Genomic DNA, 19,691 nt, shown 5'->3' on the forward strand with positions numbered 1-19,691 from the left:
GGATCATGGGAACTGAAGTACACCCATCTTAAAAACTTTAACATATGTGTGGACTTCAATTCCCAGCATCCCCCAGCCAGCAAGGACCATGGGAACCGGTCCATCCATCTTAAAAACTTTAACATATGTGTGGACTTCAATTCCCAGCATCCCCCAGCCAGCATGGATCATGGGAACCGAAGTCCATCCATCTTAAAAACTTTAACATATGTGTGGACTTCAATTCCCAGCATCCCCCAGCCAGCAAGGACCATGGGAACCGAAGTCCATCCATCTTAAAAACTTTAACATATGTGTGGACTTCAATTCCCAGCATCCCCCACCCAGCAAGTACGCAGCATGTAAACCATCCCTGTTGGCATTGTGGATTCCAGGAATTCAGATTCTCCCATACAGACCCAGAATTTTTCTGGACCAAGAATTTTCCATGCGTGTTCAGCCTCCTTGCCTCTCGGGACGCACCTGGCAGCTCAAGCCTACTCTAAAAGCACAAAGAGGTCTCGTACCTCCAATTTTGGCCCCGTACGCGATACCGGCTCCGCAGACGTGGTTGTTAGCGGCAGCGGCGACCTCTCCTGCGCAGCGTGTTCCGTGTCTGAAAGAAGAAATGGGCCGAAGAGAGAAGAAAACAGCATCGCAGAGTTGGAAAGGGGACCTTGGAAGGTCTTCTAGTCCAACCCCTTGCTCAAGCAGGAGAGCCTGTTGTCATTCCGTGTCAGAGCGTTGGCAGCATGACTACCATTATGGGCCAACCCAAGAGCAAACCACAGCACAGAGAGACTTAGACATTTAACAGTGGTTTATATACACCAGTTATATAGAGATATTACACGTGGTAGGCAAAATACCTTACAAGCAATCTTTCTTCTTAACTCTACACTGAGAACTTCTGCAATGAATACCAGACAATAGGAGAAGACATGCCCTCTAATGGCTGCCTTTATATAAACACCTCTTAAAGGGGTAGAACCCATCCCCAGTCTTAAAGGGAAATACCCATGCCGTGCTGATTCATTCTTATTGCATCAGCCTATATTGCATCAGCTTCACTGCTGGTCGGCTCTTAAATCCCAGGACCTTAACATTCCAGACAATGGCTGTCTAATCTCTGCTTCCAAACCTCCACCAATGGCAACAACCACAATTCTGGGACTCAAGCAAGCCGTTCCATGTTTAATGTGAGGGGTGGCAGGTCTTCCCTTGCAGCTGGCCAAATCCTGCTGCCAAGCTCCAGGCTAATTTCTCTGAGTGGCAGGTCAGAGCTCTGTGAACAGATCAGTTTAGGCCTCGAAGGGGGATGGAAACGGGTCCCCCAAGATCCAGGACTTTGTCTCTGAATATGTACATCTACCACGGCAGCATCGCTTTGCTGTGCTGGAGAACCCACTGCAGTTAGAATAGAAGGGAGAAGGAGAGAAAGAGGAAGGGAAGGAAGGAAAGAAGGGAGGGGGAGAGAGGTAGAGAAAGGGAGAAAGAAAAAAATAAGAAAGAAAAAAGAAAGGAGGGAGGGAGGGACGGAGAAAGAAAGGAGGGAGGAAAAAGAAAGGAAGAAGGGAGGGAGAGAGGGAGGGAGGGAGAAAAGAAAGAAACGAAGAAAGGAGAGAAGGGAGGGAAAAGGCAGAGGGAGAGAGAGAAGAGAAAGAAAGGAGTGAGGGAAGAGAGAGGGAAGGAGGGAGAAAGGAAGGAAGGAGAGGGGGGAGAGAGAGAGAGAGAGAGAAAGAAAGAAAGAAAGAAAGAGGAAAGAAAGAAAGAAAGAAAGAAGAAAGGAAGGAAGGAAGGAAGGAAGGAAGGAAGGAAGGAAGGAAGGAAGGAAGAAAGAAAGAAAGAAAGAAAGAAAGAAAGAAAGAAAGAAAGAAAGAAAGAAAGAAAGAAAGAAAGAAAGAAAGAAAGAAAGAAAGAAAGACCACATAGAATCTTTTCTCATCCTAGCGGTATGATTCTGAAAATTCTCATAAACAAGGGCAGGCAAGCTAACTCTGACCCCAGACTACAACGCTCCACAATCCTTTCTCAGCATTCCCATGCCAGCCAGGAGACATGGGAAGTTAAAAGCTCCAAGATCTGGAAGATAGCGGGCAACCAGGCACACACCCACGCACACCCACACCCACGCCCTACCTGTTCTCATTCCACCTGTTGTAGCGCGGCTGAGGATCCGGGTCATTGTCGTTAAAGTCGTAGCTTGCCAAAGGATCCTGGAAGGAGGTAGATCACAGGTGCAAAGTGAAGGAAGAAAATTGTCGACTGGAAACGGACGATGTGGTGCCCACCTCCCCCGTCGGTTGAGAGAGGGCCAGTGGTGATATATTCAGCCAGTTCGCACCGGTTCAACTGAACGGGTAGCAAAGATTTGGCGTGGGTCGCTGAACCGGTAGAAACTTCTGGCTGGCCGCACCCCCATCCGAGTCACCATTCGCTCACCCCACCCCGCCCGCTTGACGCTCTGCCTAGTCACTCCTTAAGGCAGGGTGTCCAACCTTGGCACTTTAAGACTTGTGGACTTCAACTCCCAGAATTCCTCAGCCAGCAAAGCTGGCTGAGGAATTCTGGGAGTTGAAGTCCACAAGTCTTAAAGTGGCCAAGGTTGACACCCTGCCTTAAGGTATTTCTTTTTTTTTTCCTCCCGACGATCAGATGTTCCTAAGATCAGCTGTGCCAGGATTCCCCCCCTCACTTACTGCTTCGCCCAGGAGGCTTCCCTGGGGCTCAGGAAGGCAAAAATAGGGGGGGGGCAACTCCCCCATCCCCTCCATTTTTTGCCTTCCTGGGCCCAGGGAGACCCCAAAATGAAATGTGTAGGGGGTTGCTGCATGCCCCCCCATGCTCCGTTTTCTGCCTTCTGGGAGCAAAAACGCACCCCCAGGCCCCCTGAGCCCCAGAAGCCCCCCCAAAATGGGGGGGGGGGTTGGACTAGATGACCTATAAGGTCCCTTCCAACTCTGATTATCTGTTATCTGTTTTAAATGCAGATGAATTGCTGAATCTAGACCTGATAGGTTTGTCCTCCTAGGTTGTGCCATGCGCTTATGAAGTGTCTGTTTTGTTTCCCCAATGTACAGATCTGCACAGGGCTGCCTGAATTGTGCTGCATGTACCACGATGCTCAGTTTGTGCCGGAGTATTTTTATCCTTGGGGCAGACAAAACTTCGGCCTTTGTGTGTTCTTGGCTTTGAAGTGCGCACATACTGTATTGTTGTGGTTAGCCGGCTGCAGGTGCGGACGGCTGAGGAGAGCGAGGACTCAGATGAGGGGCCGGGACCATCAGGGAGTGGAGTGCTGCCTTTGGAGATTGTGGGGGCTGGCAGCAGCGATGAGGAGGTTCCCGAGGAGCCTGTGCCAAGTGGCGTGTGCACGCAGGATTGCTCGCAGGAAAGAGCAGCTACAACAGCATGGGCGACTCGGGAGTAAGGCTGCAAGGTAATGGCTCCTCCTTTAAGAAGATAAAAGCCGGCTGTGAAACTAACCTTCTTTGCAGAAGGCAAAGACATTTTGAAAACTCCAGCCTCGTGGACATTCCAGTATCCTGAGTTTGTATTTGAAGATTCTTGTATTGCAAATTATTTCTTGTCTGTTATCTTTTGGCAAGTCTCGCACCGTTTGGCAAGGCTTGTGGTTATCACAACTAATTATTTGGTAAAAGCATTACAAGGTTTCTGTTCCCTTTGGATTGTGTTTGATTTGTTGGAAAAGGGTGTGGGTCAGAACATGTATGTTGTGTCGGCTGAAGAGCCTCCCGAGCTTTTCCGATATTCCTGCAATGTACACAATGACAACGTTGCTTCGTTTCTTGTCCTCTTCGTTGTCTGTTATGGAGGGTCCTTGTAGGGTCTTTTGTGAGGTTTGATGAAGGGATAGCCACATGTTCTGAGGGCTTCCTTGGTGAGTTTTAATTCTTGTTTTTTTTTCTCTCTCTTTCCCATCTTTGCTGGCAGGCAGGCCTTCTGCTCGATGCACACACACACCCCTCCATCTTAGGCCTGCCAGAATTTGCAATCAGCCTGCCCACAACACCTGGAAATGCCCCCCTGACACACCTGGTGGCCTGCAGTTAGCCTAAGGCGCCATTGAGACCATTTCCACCTCCCTGTGGCTTTCCTTCCTCTGTTCTCCACCAGGTAGGGGTGTACACATATAGACTGGGTGAAACCAGGCTCAATAGCAGTAACTGGGAGAGGGATCTCGGAGTCCTAGTGGGCAACCAGCAAAATAGGAGCCAGCCGTGTGCAGTGGCAGCCAAAAAAGCTAATGCAATCCTAAATTGTATTAACAGAGGAATACAGTCGAGATCAAGGGAGGTACTAATACCTCTCTATAAAGCCTTAGTAAGGCCACACCTAGAGTCCTGCATCCAATTTTGGTCACTACATTATAAAAAAGATGTTGAGACTCTAGAAAAAGTGCAGAGAAGAGCAACCAGGATGATGAGGGGACTGGAGGCTGAAACATACGATGAACTGGTTGCAGGAACTGGGCTTGGCTAGTCTAGGGAAGAGAAGGACCAGGGGAGACAGGAGAGCAGCCTTCCAATATTTGAGGGGCTGCCCCAGAGAGGAGGAAGGGGTCAAGCTATTTTCCAAAGCACCTGAAGGCCAGACAAGGAATAATGGATGGAAACTGAACATGGAGAGATTTAACCTGGAAATACGGAGAAGCTTTCTGACAGTAAGAACAATCAACCCATGGAACAGAAGTTGTGGGAGCGTCATCACTTGAGACTTTCAAGAAGAGATTGGACTGCCATCTGTCAGAAATGGTGTAGGGCAGTGATGAAGAACCTTTTTGTTGTGGTGTGCCGAAAGCGTGCCCATCCCAGTACCCACAATGCAATGAGCCCCGCCCTATTCCCCCCCTGCGCATGCGTGCGCAGCACCCCCACCCTTATCTGCACCGCACATACGCTGATTTTCGGCCTGTTTGAGGCAGTTTTTGCCCTCCCGGAGGCTCAAGGGAAGCCTCTGGCAGCCTTGGGAGGCCGAAAAACAGGCCCGTTTTGGCACTTCGGGTATTTCCGGAAGGCCCGTTTTTGGGCCTCCCGAGGCTTCTTTCAAGCAAAAACGGCCTCCAACGGGCCAAAAATCAGCTGGGAAGCGTGCGCATGTGGAGTGCAGGTAAGTTTAGCTGGGGCTCGTGTGCCTGCACAAATGCCTCTGCCTGACACCTGTGGCACGCATGCCATAGGTTCACCATCGCGGGTGTAGGGTGTCCTGCTTGGGCGGGGGGTTGGACTAGATCAGGGGTCGCCAACCTTTTGGACCTCAGGAACCACCAAACTCATAATTTTAGATCCCAGGGACCACTAACCGGTTCTGTGGGCGTGGCCTAATTTGTGGGTGTGGCTTGGTGGTCATGTGACTGGCTGGGCATGGCTTGTATGTAGATATTATAAATATTTATATAAATATTGATTTTTTTTTTATAAAAAAAAGAGCAACTTTTACCCCCCAAAATCAGGCAAAGCAGGCAGGCAGATTGTGTTGCTCACAGAATCACAGATTCATTCAGAGATCTATCTATCTGCCATTGGCTAGCTCAGCCTGTCACATAAAATTTGCTTGCAAGCAAACTCACAGAATTAACTCACAACACACCATGTATGTAAATATTGAACTTTTTATAAATAAAGAGCAACTTTTACCCAAAATCAGGCAAAGCAGGTAGACTGAATTGCTCACAGAATCATTCAGTGATCTATCTATCTGCCATCAGTTAGCTCAGTCTCTCAAATTTGCTTGCAGTGAGTCTGCACTGAATTTGCTTGCTTCAGTCCTAGGGGAAGCAAAGCCGAAGATCTAAAGACTAGCTAGAAAGCAAGAAATCCAACCATTTCCTGCTTCCTAGCTAATCTAAATCTCCCGGCACAGCAGAACAGATGATGGTTGGAAAAAGGAAAAATAGCACTTTAGCAGGCAAGTTTGCAGGGTAAGGAGTAAGTGGGCAGGGAGGGTTCCCACAGGCTATGTGGGCGGCGCAGGCACTTGTGTTTCTGCGCAGCCTGGATTAATTGCTTTGGAGGGGTGCTCTGGGGGTGAGATTTCTCTGCAGCCCACCAAAATTTTCTCACGGCCCACCAGTGGGCTGCGGCCCAGCGGTTGGCGACCGCTGGACTGGATGACCTACAAGGTCCCTTCCAACTCTGATTATCTGTTATTATTATTATTATTATTACTCACGTAATTCGCCTCGAGGTCAGGATGGTTCTTCTCGACCCCGTCGTCCAAAATGCTCACCACCACGCCTAAGCCGGTGTAACCCTGGCTCCATGCGGTGAGGACGTTCAGGTCTGGAGTGATATCGTTGTTCTACGATGGAAAAGATAGGATTGAGGGCTCCGCGGTGCAGGGAATTTTGTTCTGATGGGCTTTGGACCTCAGCAATCCTTTTAAGCCCCTCTCCCCAAAGTTCTCCAAAGACCGCAAATGTCTGGCGCAAAGAATCAGGACGACACTTTTTCAGTCCCGGTTCAGAAGACGGATTGCTTGAACCTGTACAGGCTACACTTACGACCACAATGGAGCCCAGAATTTGTGTTGCTAAGTGAGAAACTTGTTAAGCGAGTTTTTCCCCGTTTTTATGAATTTTCTCGCCAGCTTTCTTAAGTGGATCGCCACAGTGGTCAAATTGGTACACATGGTTGTTAAGTGAATTGGGTTTCCCCGTTGCTTGGCAGAAGGTCATAGAAGGGATTCACCAGATGCTGTAACCGTCATAAATATGAACCAGCTATATATCTATATATATAAAGGCAAAATGCCCCTCACGTATCATCACAAAATCTCCAGAACCGTCAAGCCTATGAACTTGAAATGGGGCATGTATGTTCCTCTTGGCTTCTAGGGGCTCACTAAGAAAGGATTTTTCCAAATGACCCTCAGAGCATTTAGAGTATTTCCTATATTATTATTATTATTATTATTATTATTATTATTATTATTATTATTATTATTATTATTATTTTTGTCAATTGCTTACAAGATAATCGATATAAGTAAAAACATAGTTATGAATACATGGATACATATAAGAAAAATAAAAAATAAAAGAAACAATTGGACAGGGATGGTAGGCACGTTGGTGCGCTTATGCACGCCCCCTACAGACCTCTTAGGAATAATGATAATGATAACAACAACAATAATAATAATAATAATAAAAACACGCTCTACTCCCCCTCCCCACTTGAAAAGAAATCTCTTCCAAATGCAAAGCACAAGCAGAGGAGTTTCAGTTTCACAGCAGTACCAAGCAGCTTTAGTACACAACAGTTGAGCTAAGCCACACCCAGGCTCCTTGCTGTCTCCTTCTGGCTCACACAGCAAATACTCTTTCAATTTCCAAACAGCCCTCAACTCTCTCACACGCTGACAGGACACTAGCCAGATGAATATTGAGGGAGGCTGGTAAGCAGAGGCAGAATTTTTCCCACGTTATTTTCCTTCCCCAAAAACTAAGCCTGACCACATAGTTCCGTAGCAAAACACACGGGGTATCGAGCTAGTAAATATATAAAAAATGGTTGCTGGAATCGGGGGTGTGGCCAGTCTAGAGAAAAGAAGGACCGGGGGAGACATGATAGCAGAATTCCAATATTTTGAGAGGCTGCCCCAAAGGGGAGGGGGTCAGTCTATTCTCCAAAACAGGGGTGTCAAACCCAAGGCCCGTGAGCTGGATCCAACTAGGTAAGAGAGCAAGGAAGGAAAAAAGAAGGGAAGAGGGGAAGGAAGAGGAAAGAAAGGAAAATGAAGAGGGAAGGGGGGGAAAGGGTGGAAGGAAGGAAAAGAAGGAAGGAAGAAAAGGAAGGAAGGAAGGTTATAATGAGAGGGAGGGAGAGTCTGAGGGAGTCCTGCCTTAGCACTTGGCCACCAGAAGCCCTGCTGTGCTCTCGCCATCCCCTTGTCACCTCCTCTTGGCCTCTCCTGGTGGTCTCCCATCCTATCGCTGAAGATACTTTGGTGAAAAAGCCAGGTCTCCTCAGGAGGAAGAGGAGGAAGAGGAGGAAGACTGACTGTGGGATCCTGGGTGCTCTCTGAGCCTGCTTGTCTTCTTGCAGACATTTCATCACCAAGAACACTGATAACGTTCCCTAGTCGGGTAATGAAACGTCTTCCCCACTCCCTTCTTGCACTGAAGAGGTCACCTGGTAGAGTAATGAAACATTTGCAACAAATCAACCCAGCTCGGAGAGCACCAAGGACCCTACAGTCCTCCTCCTCTTCTCTCCACAAACCCCACGTCCTTCTAGCCCCGATGACGTTCCCTAGTTGGGTCGTGAAACGTCGGCGAGAAAAACAACCTAGCTCAGAGACCACCAAGGACCCCACAAAGGTCTTCCAAGCCTTAGAAAGGAGTGGGGGGGAGGAGGGCCCTGGGCAGGTAGAGTCCAATCCTCCCCGCTTTCTTGCCCCACCACTCACCATGTACCACTGCTTATGGAACCACGGATCGGTGGGGACAATCGTGGCAGCTCTCTTCGTCCGCTTCTTCAGCGCCTGCTGTTCAAACCACGGGATCTAGAGCCAAAACCAGGGAGGTTAAACCAGGGGCGGGCTTCCAAAATCTTAGCAAAGGGGTTCTCTGCCCGGTTGCTGGGTGGGCGTGGCCATGGTGGGCGTGGCCTAGTCAGCCTCCTGCACCACGGGGTGTGTGTGTGTGTGTGTGTGTGTGTGTGTGCATTTTTGTCCTCCCTGGGCTCTGAAGATTTCCTTCAAGCCTCTGGGAGGGTGAAAACAGCCTCCCCAGACTCCGGAGGCCCTCTGGAAGCTGGAAAACGGGCCCATTTCTGGCCTTCTGGAGCCTCGGGAGGCCCCATACTTACCTGGGATCCAAAACGGGCTCTGTGGGGGAGAGGGGGGGGCTCCTGGGAGGGGCAGGGCAGGGTGGGCGGGATGGGATTTGCCGGTTTGCCGAACTGGCCGTAAAATTAGCTGCCGGTTCAATACCGGTTCACCTGAACCAGGGTGAACCGGTAGAAGCCCACCCGTGGGTTAAACCAAAGTAAACCATCTCTTTTTGTTCCACGGCCCCAAGTTGGGACCAGCAGGTTCCCCATCTTGTTGGGCTCAAATTTCTATCTGTCAGGGTAGCCAGACCAGACAGGCTGGGAATGTCCAGCCCCAAAGTCAAGTCTATATAACAGATAATCAGAGTTGGAAGGGACCTTGTCGGCCATCTAGTTCAACCCCCCAAGCAGGAGACCCTACACCATTTCTGACAGAGGGCAGCCCAATCTCTTCTTGAAAGCCTCCAGGGATGAAGCTCCCACAATTTCTTTCTTTCCTTCCTTCCTTCCTTCCTTTCTTTCTTTCTTTCTTTCTTTCTTTCTTTCTTTCTTTCTTTCTTTCTTTCTTTCTTTCTTTCTTTCTTTCTTTCTTTCTTTCTTTCTTCTTTCTTTCTTTCTCTCTCTCTCTCTTTTCTTTCTTTCTCTTTCTTTCTACCTACCTACCTACCTACCTACCTATCTATTAACGGAGTTGGGAGGGACCTTGTAGGACATCTAGTCTAACCCCCCACCCGAGCAGGAGACCCTGCACCATTTCTGACAGATGGCAGTCCAGTCTCTTCTTGAAAGTCTCAAGTGATGGCACTCCCACAACTTCCGAAGGCAACTTCTCTTCCATGGGTTGATTGTTTTCACTGTCAGAAAGTTTCTCCTTATTTCCAGGTTGAATGTCTCCTTGACCAGTTCCCATTCATTGTTCCTTATGTGGCCTTTGGGGGGCTTTAGAAAATAGCTTGACCCCTTCCTCCTCTCTTGTGGAAACCCCTCAAATACTGGAAGACTGCTCTCCTGTCTCCCCTGGTCCTTCTCTTCCCTAGACTAGCCAGGCCCAGTTCCTGCAACCGTTCATCGTGTGTTTTAGCCTCCTGTCCCCTGATCATCCTGGTTGTTCTTCTCAGCACTTTTTCTAGAGTCTCAACATCTTTTTTATAGTGTGGTGACCAAAACTGGATGCAGGACTCTAGGTGTGGCCTTACTAAGGCTTTATAGAGTGGGATTAAATATTTTTCCGACACTCTTTCCTGTGATTCCTATCACGTCCTTTCACAACAGCCGTGGAAAAGGATACGACTCATAAAACCTGGGTCTGTTTAACTCTTGGACGGTGCAGTCCTTTGGCTATCCCCTAAAAAGGAAACATGATTTCTCCACCCCCGTCAACATTGCTCTTGCAAAGCTTTCTTTCACCAGATTTATTGAGATGGAAGGGATACATGAGGAGGCCGTAGAAAGAGTTCAGAGAAGAGCCACAACGATGGAGGTTAAACTGTACGACAAATGGCTATTTTAGCCTAGTGAAGAAAAGGATTAGCGGGTGACATGATGTCAATTTGCAATATTTGAGGGTTTTTCCCAAAGAAAAGCACCAGAGGGCAGGTCGAGAAGCAAAGGATGGAAACCAATCAAGGAGAGAAGCAACCTAGAATCAGAATAAAGCTGGAAGGGACCTTGGAGGTCTTCTAGTCCAGCCCCCTGCCAGACTAGAAGGTTTATCTGTATCCTCAGAGTCATCCAATGAAGCTTCTTGGATGAGAAGCGAGGTGTCTTGAAAGAAAAACCAGAAGGTCCAGTTGCCTCCTGAAATAAAAGCACCTTTGGGACAACTATGACCTGGATGACAGAGAATCTCCACAGACATAAACTGACCATAGTTTTTTTTTGCCAAACAGAGTTTCTGCAGTCTTCCCTTTAGCAAAGCTGTATGGAGAAGAATGGTATGGGACTATAGGAATTCCAGCAAATATTAATTAAATTTATATGCCGTCCGTCTATCAAGCGACTCTGGGCAGCTTGCAACATCATAAAAGGACGATATAAAACACGACAATGACAAATAACTAAACATTTCCCCATTAAAACCAAATAAGGGGAGTGACTTTCTGATTTACTTTCCAACCACTTTCCTGGGATAAGTGAGGACTGAGGGGGTTTGTTCCTTCACTGATTAATGGGGCTGCTGGCAGACAGCTGTTTATACGAGTTTTGGAAGCCTAAAATAGTGTTTTTCAACTTAAAAGACGTATGGACTTCAACTTCCAGAATCTCCCAGCCAGCCTTGCTTGCTGAAGTCCAACATTTAAAAATGGCCAAGATTGAGAAACATTGCCCTAAAACCAATCAATCTGGAAATAAACTCCTACCTATATGAAGCCAGCCTAGTGGGATAATGTGAAAACTGTATAATTCCCAGATTAGCATCCTGCCAGCAATTAGATCAGCCCTGCTCTGCTTCTTTGAAAAGCATAGGACGCCTCTGATTTACGACTACAATGGAGCCCAATATTTCTGTTGCTAAGTGAGATAGTTGCTAAGTCAGTTTTTTGCTTCGTTTTACAACTGATCTCACCACAGTGGTTAAGCTGGTAACTTGGTTGTTAACTAAATCTGGCTTCCCAGCTTGTCAGGACGCAAAAGCGGCTCACAGGACCCCGGGGCATTGCAACCGCCGTAAGTACATGCCAGTTGCCAACTGGCTGGATTTTGATCACGTGACCACAGGGAAGCTGCAAAGGTCATGACTGTGAAAAAGTGGTCATAAGTCACTTTTTTCAGAGGGCCATTGTAAGTTCGAACGGTCACTAAATGAACCTGTTGTAAGTACAGGACTACCTGCAATTAAGACAGCCCTACTCCTTGGAAAATGCCCCATTCCCCGCCCCCCATTCCATCACTCTGCTAAACAAATAATTCCTACAACACTGTCGAACTATCTAAGTAAGGCTGTATTACTATTCTTCTTCTCATCTTTCCTATTACCCATCTCCTTATCTTCTTTTGACTATAACTTTGTATCTTATGATTTATATTGTTTTATTTAGTATCCTGGTATGTGATTTTTGTTGTCTGCTTATTTAGCATCCTATGACTACCACTAAGTCTTGTATCTTATGATTTATTATGTATTTTTATGATGAGTATGATCCTTACGATTTTTGACTCTTGACGAACGTACCTTTTCTTTTATGTACCCTGACAGCATTTGCACCAAGACAAATTCCTTGTGGGTCCAATCACACTTGGCCAATAAAGAATATTCTATTCTGCCTCTGATAACCTATCAACTTGGCCACCTTTAAAGGTGTATTGCCAGCATCCAACCCTTAATGACAGAATGCCACTAAGAATGGGTTCTCTTTGGATTGCCACCTTTTTAAGAAAGAGGTAGACAAAAGGGAGGGGAGAGGATTACCAAGGGGGGGGAGGAAACACACACACAACGAAAAGATGGAGAAAACAGGTGTGTCACTTGGAGTTGAGTGCTATGAGAAAAAGGTGGGGGGTAGTAGGACAGGTAGGGTTGCATTTTTTTTAAAGATTGTCCATAGCAAAAAGGTTCAAGAGAGCAAACTCTGAAGGCGTGAAGAGCCAGAGCCAGATATGGTTTAAATATTATGCAATTAGTATGGGGTCAGACCAGAGGGCCTTTAGGAGGCCCTCTGCTTATGGGCTTACCTGAGGATCTCTTTTCAGGCGGAGGTGCCACCCCCGGTGCTTGGTTAAAGACTTCTGGGCCATGCCCCTGTGTTTCAGATGGAAGTAGGGTTCTCCGGCAATCACCTGCAATGCAGGAGTGTAAAATGTTATCCGAGCTTCGAACCCATCGTTGAATGACAAAAAAAAGAACAGAGAGATGGAGGAAGAACTCAGCTAAAAAGTTCTACCTTTTCTCAACACTTGGCTCAACCTTGGCTACTTTAAGATAGTGTTTTCTCAACATTGGGCTACTTTTAAGATAGTGAAGTTCAATTCCCGGAATTCCCCAGCCAGCTTTGCTTTGAATTCTGGGAGCTTAAATCCACTTATCTTAAAGTTAGGAAAAGTTGTAGGTTCTTAAAAAAAAAAAACCCAAATGGCCAGATTCCAACCAGAAAAGTATTGACATCTCAGGAAAAATAAAATATTTCGTGAGGCAACTTTTTCCCAATCCTCTTGCTCTTCCTTGGCACCCACCCAATTCAATCCAGCTAGTTGGCTCCTTTGAATTTGCAAACCCACCTTTTCTTCCAGGCTGCAAAATAAGAACAGATCACAGAATCACTCGGGATCTACCTCCATCTTGGAAACCCTCTTCCCTTTTGATCTGTTTTCCCAGGCCTGACTGCATACCTTCGAAATAGATCCCGCTCCATCTGATTAAGCCAGAGGAGCTAGCCCGTTTTTTAAGGAGGAGGAGGAGGAGAAAACGGTTTAATAGAAATGATGCAAGACCTCTGCATTTCAAGACTCTGTTCTCACCCTCCTGGAATAAAAGGATGGGCAGCCAATCCATTTTAATAAAAAATAAAATATTGGACTCAATAGAGAGACAGAAAGGCCAAATCCAGTCTGGTCACCTGGTTGATTGTGCAAGGAACCACAATAAAATAATAAAAGAAATAAGTTGCTGCTTTGGCATCTCCTGCGATATTCAGATTTTTTTTCCCCCTCCAGTAAAAGAAAACCGTCCCAGACACAGGAAACTTTCCCTTGCCAGGGGACCCCTAATTTTCTGGGATTAACCCCCCCACCCCATTCTCTACACACACACACACTCCTTGTCCATAATCTCTCTGTTCCTGGGAGATGATGGCTTCTTAACTTGCTAAAACGTTTCTACCTTTGGCAGGTCATTTCATCTCACCCTTTTACAAAAGGTAGGGTCTAAAGTTAAACCCAAAAGGGGGAGGAATCCCCCTCCTTTCCCTTTTCCTCCCCTTTTCTTTCCTTTCCTTTTTAAAAAATTATCAGTATTTTTGCAGCGTGCTCTTTCCTCCTTGCTCCTTCAGCCTCCCCAGAAGAGGTACAAAACAGAGCCAATACAGAGCAGGAAAAAAAATGTGATATAGACAGACAGACATCTTCTTCCTCTTCTCTCTCTATATAAAAAAGTGAAATACCACTCACACAACATCACAAAATCTCCAGAACCTTAAAGCCTACAAACTTGAAGTTTGGCTCACATGTTCCTCTTGGCTTTTAAGTGCTCACTAAGAAAGGATTTTTTTTCAAAATGACCATCAGAGCATTTAGAGTATTTCCTATATTATTATTATTATTATTATTATTATTATTATTATTATTATTATTATTATTATTATTAATATTATTATAATAATAATATTATTATTATTATTATTAATATATAAACGCTCTGATGCTAAGGAGTTCTACTCCCCCGCCCCACCTGAAAAGAAATCTGCTCCAAATGCAAAACACAAGCAAAGGAATTTCAGTCTGTTTCAGAGCACCAAGCAGCTTTGGTGCAGAACAGTTGAGCTAAGCCACGCCCAGGCTCCTTGCTGTCTCCTTCTTGCTCACACACAGCAAATACTGTTTCAGTTTCCAAACAGCCCTCTACTCTCTCATACACTGACAGGACACTAGCCAGACGAATACCAACGGATGCTGGTAGGCAGAAGCAGAATTTATTTCCCCCTATTTTCCTCCCCCCAAAACTAAGCCCGACCACATAGTTTCGTAGCAAACACCCCCCCCAAAAAAAATATAGGCTCCATATGCAGCAAGGAATTCCTGCAGCATTTGCTTTTCTGCTCGGTTGCAAGACTGGGTCGGGGTCTCTATGTCCCATCTTGGGGTCCCACTCTTTAGAAAAGTGCCCCCTCCCCCGCACCAACTTCAAAGCCCCCCACAAAGGATGGTAATGGGACTATGAGCTCCACCCCCAATGCACCCCCTTCTCTCAAAAGCTTCCTTTTATAGCAACCCAATTAGAACAAAATAAAAATAAAACAAAACAAAAATAAAATAAAAGCCCCCTTTTAAAGTCACCCCCAATAGAACAAAAAAGGGCTTAATAATTGAAGGTGCAACAGGTTTTTTTCCCCAAACTCTGTTGGGGAAGACGCCACAGAGAGAATCCAAGAGTTGCCACAGGCAGAGATGGTCAATCCCGGGCTGGTAGCTGTCCTGACTAAGTGGAGCCTCCATGTTCAGGAGCAGTCTACCTGAGTGCTCATGCAGCCCCCAGAACGGGGGGGCAGGGCGATAATGTCCGTCTGGTGCCAGATACAAACCCAGGACTTTCTCGGATGCCTAAGAAATGCCTCAACCGCCCCACCCTCACCCTGCCATGTTCATTTGATGGAGCCTCCAAGTGCAGAGGCAGTCTACCCCCCTGCCACAGAAAAGGTGAGGTGAGGGGTGGGGGAAGAGGGGAAAGGTTGGGGTTTGTTTTTTTCCCCCTGCAAAGGTGCTCTGCGTATGCTCAGAGGCTACCTCGCCTCGTCAAGCAGGGCGGTCGCGGCGGCGGCGGCGACGCACCTGGCCCAGGTAAAGCAGCCCGTGCCTGCGGGCCAGGCGCTGGGCCTCTTGGGCGCCGCTAGGGACGCGCACGGCCCAACTGCTGAGGTAGATGCTCGCGGCGCTGGAGGCTCCACAGCCCAGCAGCAACAGCAGCAGCAGCAGCAGCAGCCAGGCGCCCATTTTCTGAGGCCGCTCCCGCCCTCTCCCGCGTGTCTTCCCCCAGCTCAAACGCCACGAGTCAACCCGGCGGAGGACGGGCGAAACCCCTGCCTCTTATACATCAACGCGGCCTAGGGGCGCCTTCGAAGCCTGGGCCTCGATTTGCACTCCACCGCCGCCCCTGGGAGACCCTGAGCGGCCGGGCACTCTCCATGTGTTCGGAGGCGCCTGGTTGCCATGGCGACGGGAAGCCAAGGCGGGAGATTGGGGATTGTCGGGCCAGGTGGCGCTGAGTGGGGGGGGGGGGGAGAAAAAAAAAGGTTGGCCGCAAAGGCTCCTGGGAGTTGTGGTTTTTTTTTTTTTTGCTGAAATATGCCTCTGTGATAGTACCAAGTACTTAATTAAAGGGATTATCTTATTTTTTTTTCTGTTAGCCACTAAAAGTACAAGGGTTCTAACAAGGTGAGGCCATTTTATCACCATTTTGTGAGACATAATCATCTTTCCTTGTAATGGACCCCGTTCATCCATGTCTCTCCCTTTGTGAATTGAAAGGGGAGGAGCTTTTTGGATGGGAGACCACTAGGAAATCCCAAAGCTCTAGACTAGACTAGAAACAGCCCCAGAAAAAGCAGGGAGAAATTGATTCCAATATTGGCTGCCCAAAAAACCAAAAACCTGTCCATGAAGTTACCAAGTAAACATATGAATTCAATTGGAAACAGATTTTTATGGTTTATTCCCCAGTCTAGATGTAAAGCAGCACCAAGTTTTCAAGATAAACGTGCAGAGTATGGAAGAAGAAACCATAAAACCACAAAGCAGAGCTTTTAACGATGGGAAAAAAATGATAAAAAGGCAAATTATCTTGCAATGTTAATTAACTGCATTAATATATGCCTTTTTCAGGTTAGGAATTGATCTCCCAGCCTCTGCTCATAAACCAGCATACAGAGAGCTAATTTGCAAGGCTTGGTTTTTCTTAAGCTTTAGGGAAGGCCTGGACATCTGTGGCAATCAGGTTTGGAAGGAACAGAATGCTGACTTTAATGGATATTCTGGAAGGCCCCATTATAGGCAAGAGATCCTAAATGCAGATGGAGGCTTGGCTTACTTCCTTGAGGGCACTGCAGAGATCTGTGGCTTGGAGCAGGGCCCATTGCTCACATGAAAATAGTGTGCACTCCCACTTAAAAAGCTCTCCAGTGCAAATGTATTTATATAGAGCATTTTTTATGCAACTCTGTTGGGAAAGATGAAACTCTGGGAAAACCACATCAAGATGTAGATACGCCTTCAATCCGATTCTGCTTAGAGGTGTATGTGTAACCCATAACTTGCAACTCATGGTGAGATTAAGCTTTTGTTTAAACCCAATTAATCTGAAAATCAGAAACCCTTTTTTCCTGATTGGTGAGCTGCAGCAATGGGGAAAAGATTTCTGCTTTTTAATAACATTTGTCGGCTAGGGAAAAAAAAGTAATTTTTTTCTATTTATTATATTTTGTATTTTTTAAATCTATTCGTCCAGCTCAAATCACATGCTGACCAAACAGAATAACAGAGATGGAAGGGTCTTGGAGGTCTTCTAGACCAACCCCCTGTCTAGGCAAAAAACCCTACACCATTTCAGACAAATGGTTATCCAACATCTTTTTAAAAACTTCCAGTGTTGGAGCATTTACAATTTCTGGTGGCCAGTTGTTCCCCTGATTAATTGCTCTGTCAAGAAATTTCTCTTTAGTTCTAGGTTGCTCCTCTCCTTAGTTAGTTTCCACCCATTCCTTCTTGTCCCACTTTCTGGTGCTTTGGAGAATAATTTAATCCCCTCTTCTTTGTGGCAGCCCCTGAGATATTGGAATATTGCAATCATGTCTCCCCTAGTCCTTCTTTTTGTTGAAAGGCTGGAAAATGCCTTTCTTCTGAGGGTTTGGTTTTCCTGCTGGGAGAACTCCAGTGCAAGGATTCAGACAACTGCTTGGAAGCTGGTTCTTTTTATTTTTCAGGAAGGCGAGAGATAGCAAGAAGTTGCGTTCCTTGAGCTAGCTCGCTTTCTATGATAAGCCCCTGATTTTTTATACCTTTTTCTCATTTTGTGTGTGTGTGCTTGTGTTTGTATTTCTTAATGTTTTAAATCCTGTCGGGTTGTCTTCATTTCCGCCGGAGGGTAAACTGGGGTGTGTGTGGTTTGATTGGATTATCAGTTTCGTCCTAATGTTTTCTTATATTTGTTTTGTGGCAATCTCCTGTCTGCTATGGAATTTATTTCATGTCTTTTGTCTATTTGTTTTGCTGATTTGGCATGACCTGTTGTTTGTAAGGGATTTCTTTTTCTTGTTTCCCTAGCTTTCTTAATTACTTGGCTTTTGTCTAGGGGGCTTCTTTCAATACCTTTTATTAAATCTCTTTTCCTATGCAAGTTTGTTTATGGCTGGCCTGATGTTCCCCTTGGGCTTTTCCTGCTTGGGTGTCACCACTGTCCTCATGAAGTTCCCTTTCCACATTTTCATCAAACTAGAAATACCCAATTCTAGCAACCACTCTTTATATGTTCTAGCCTCCAGACCCCTGATCCTCCTTCTTGTTCTTCTTTGCACTATTTCCAGAGTGTGAATATCTTTTTTTGCATCCTGGGGACCAAAACTGGACACAGTATCCCAAGTGTGGCCTTACCCAAGGCCTTATAAAGGGGTATCAACCCTTCATGTGATCTTGATTCTATCCCTCTGTTGATGCAGCCGAGGATTGCATTGGCTTTTTCTTTTTCTTTTTTGCAGCCTGGATTCACGCAACACAGATGGGAAAAATTGAGGCAGTCGGGTTAGGTGCTCCAACCGTATAATGCAATCAATTTATTCTAATTGTTCTAAAACAATTCCAGCTGAGTATAGTGGCTTTCTACTGGCTAGGTTCAGCTGCAGGCTCTTTTATCCTTGATGTTCAGAAGGTTTTAGTGTGGGGGGAGTTACTCTTAAATTAATAAACACCAGGTGATGTCCAGTTAATTATTTGATGCTGAGCATTTGATGCTCCCAAATAGGCCCCTAAGAATTTGATGAGACTTGCAATCAAGGTAAGATTTGGCCTGAAGCCTTAGAAGAAGAAGAAGAAGAAAAAGGAAAACCAGTAACAGATCAAGAAGGATCCAATTTTTTTAAACAGTACAGTAAAACTCCTTTTATTTATTCCAGAGGTCTCCAAACTTGGCCACTTTAAGACTTGTGGACTTCAACTCCCACAATTCTCCAGCCAGCTATTCTGGCTGGAGAATTGTGGGACTTGAAGTCCACAAGCCTTAAAGTGGCCAAGTTTGGAGACCCCTGATTTATTACTTAGGCACTAATATGTTGCTTTTGATAACATCCAAGTAGAAGCTGTTTTTAATACAGATTGTCCTCGCCTTATAACCCAAATTTCTGTTGCTAAGCGAGGCAGTTGTTAAGTGAACCTTGCCCTATTTTATGATGTTTCTTGCCACCGTCATTAAGTGAATCATGAGGTTGCTAAATTAAGTGAATCTGGCTTCCCCCACTTGTCAGAAAACCTGAAAAGGGGAGGATGTCCCCCAGAACATGGCAACCATCATAAATATGAGTCAGCTGTCACAAAAGGGGATCACCTAAACCCCGGGGACAAGGCGAACGTCATAAATACGAACCCTCAGCCAAGCAACCAAATTGTTCTCTTCAAAATTCGGATGCTTGGCATCTGGTTCATATTTATGACGGTTGCCGTATCCAGAAGCGGGGGGAGGGTGACAGGTGCTCCCCTTTTACGACCACTGACTCATATTTATGACGGTTGCCAGGGTTACGGGACATGAAACCTCCCACTTTTGCGATGTTCTGACAAGCATGTTAAGATTCACTTAAGAACGGAAGCAAGAAAAGTTGGCAAAATGATTCCATTAACTGCCTCGCTTAGCAACCGACACGTCGGGCTCCGTTTTGGCCGTAAGTCGTGCATAAGTACACCAACGTGCCTACCGTCCCTGTCCTATTGTTTCTTTAGTTTTCTTATATGTATCCATTTCATGTATTCATAACTATGTTTATACTTATACCTTGTTATCTTGTAAGCGATTGACAAATCAAATCCAATCAAATCAATAAATAAACTACCTGTACCTGCCGGCTAAATCCTCCCTCCCAATATTGATTTTTGTCCAAGTGGCTTTTAAACCCTTGGACTCTCTTCCTCCACCACCACCACCCCTCCCGCTCCGCCCCCCCACCCCACCTGTCCTCCCGGCGGCGAGGCCGGCTCTCACCTGTCCCAGAGCTCCGCCCCTCG

The 19,691-nt window shown here is 46.3% G+C and overlaps 1 protein-coding gene across 2 annotated transcripts in view; it reads right to left on the reverse strand.

Annotated features, from left to right (window-relative positions):
• LOC113429279 (proprotein convertase subtilisin/kexin type 4-like) overlaps positions 1 to 15,440 on the reverse strand; it is a 32,316-nt gene extending 16,876 nt beyond the window's left edge. The window contains exons 1-6 of one of the 2 annotated variants that reach the window (XM_087948803.1): positions 15,258 to 15,440; positions 12,450 to 12,554; positions 8,413 to 8,508; positions 6,172 to 6,300; positions 2,119 to 2,195; positions 507 to 595 (exon numbers count right to left, since the gene is read on the reverse strand). In XM_087948803.1, the coding sequence (XP_087804929.1) occupies positions 507 to 595; positions 2,119 to 2,195; positions 6,172 to 6,300; positions 8,413 to 8,508; positions 12,450 to 12,554; positions 15,258 to 15,419 (658 nt within the window). In that variant the 5' untranslated portion in view covers positions 15,420 to 15,440. Of the gene's footprint in view, positions 1 to 506; positions 596 to 2,118; positions 2,196 to 6,171; positions 6,301 to 8,412; positions 8,509 to 12,449; positions 12,629 to 15,257 lie in introns of those variants that run through there. The other variant, XM_087948802.1, reaches the window with a different exon arrangement.
• Positions 15,441 to 19,691: the final 4,251 nt, after the last annotated feature.

This window comes from Notechis scutatus, unplaced genomic scaffold (assembly GCF_049901735.1).
Source record: "Notechis scutatus isolate UNSWTSFEM ecotype Mainland unplaced genomic scaffold, rNotScu1.2 NSCUSCF20, whole genome shotgun sequence".
Lineage (NCBI taxonomy): Eukaryota > Metazoa > Chordata > Lepidosauria > Squamata > Elapidae > Notechis > Notechis scutatus.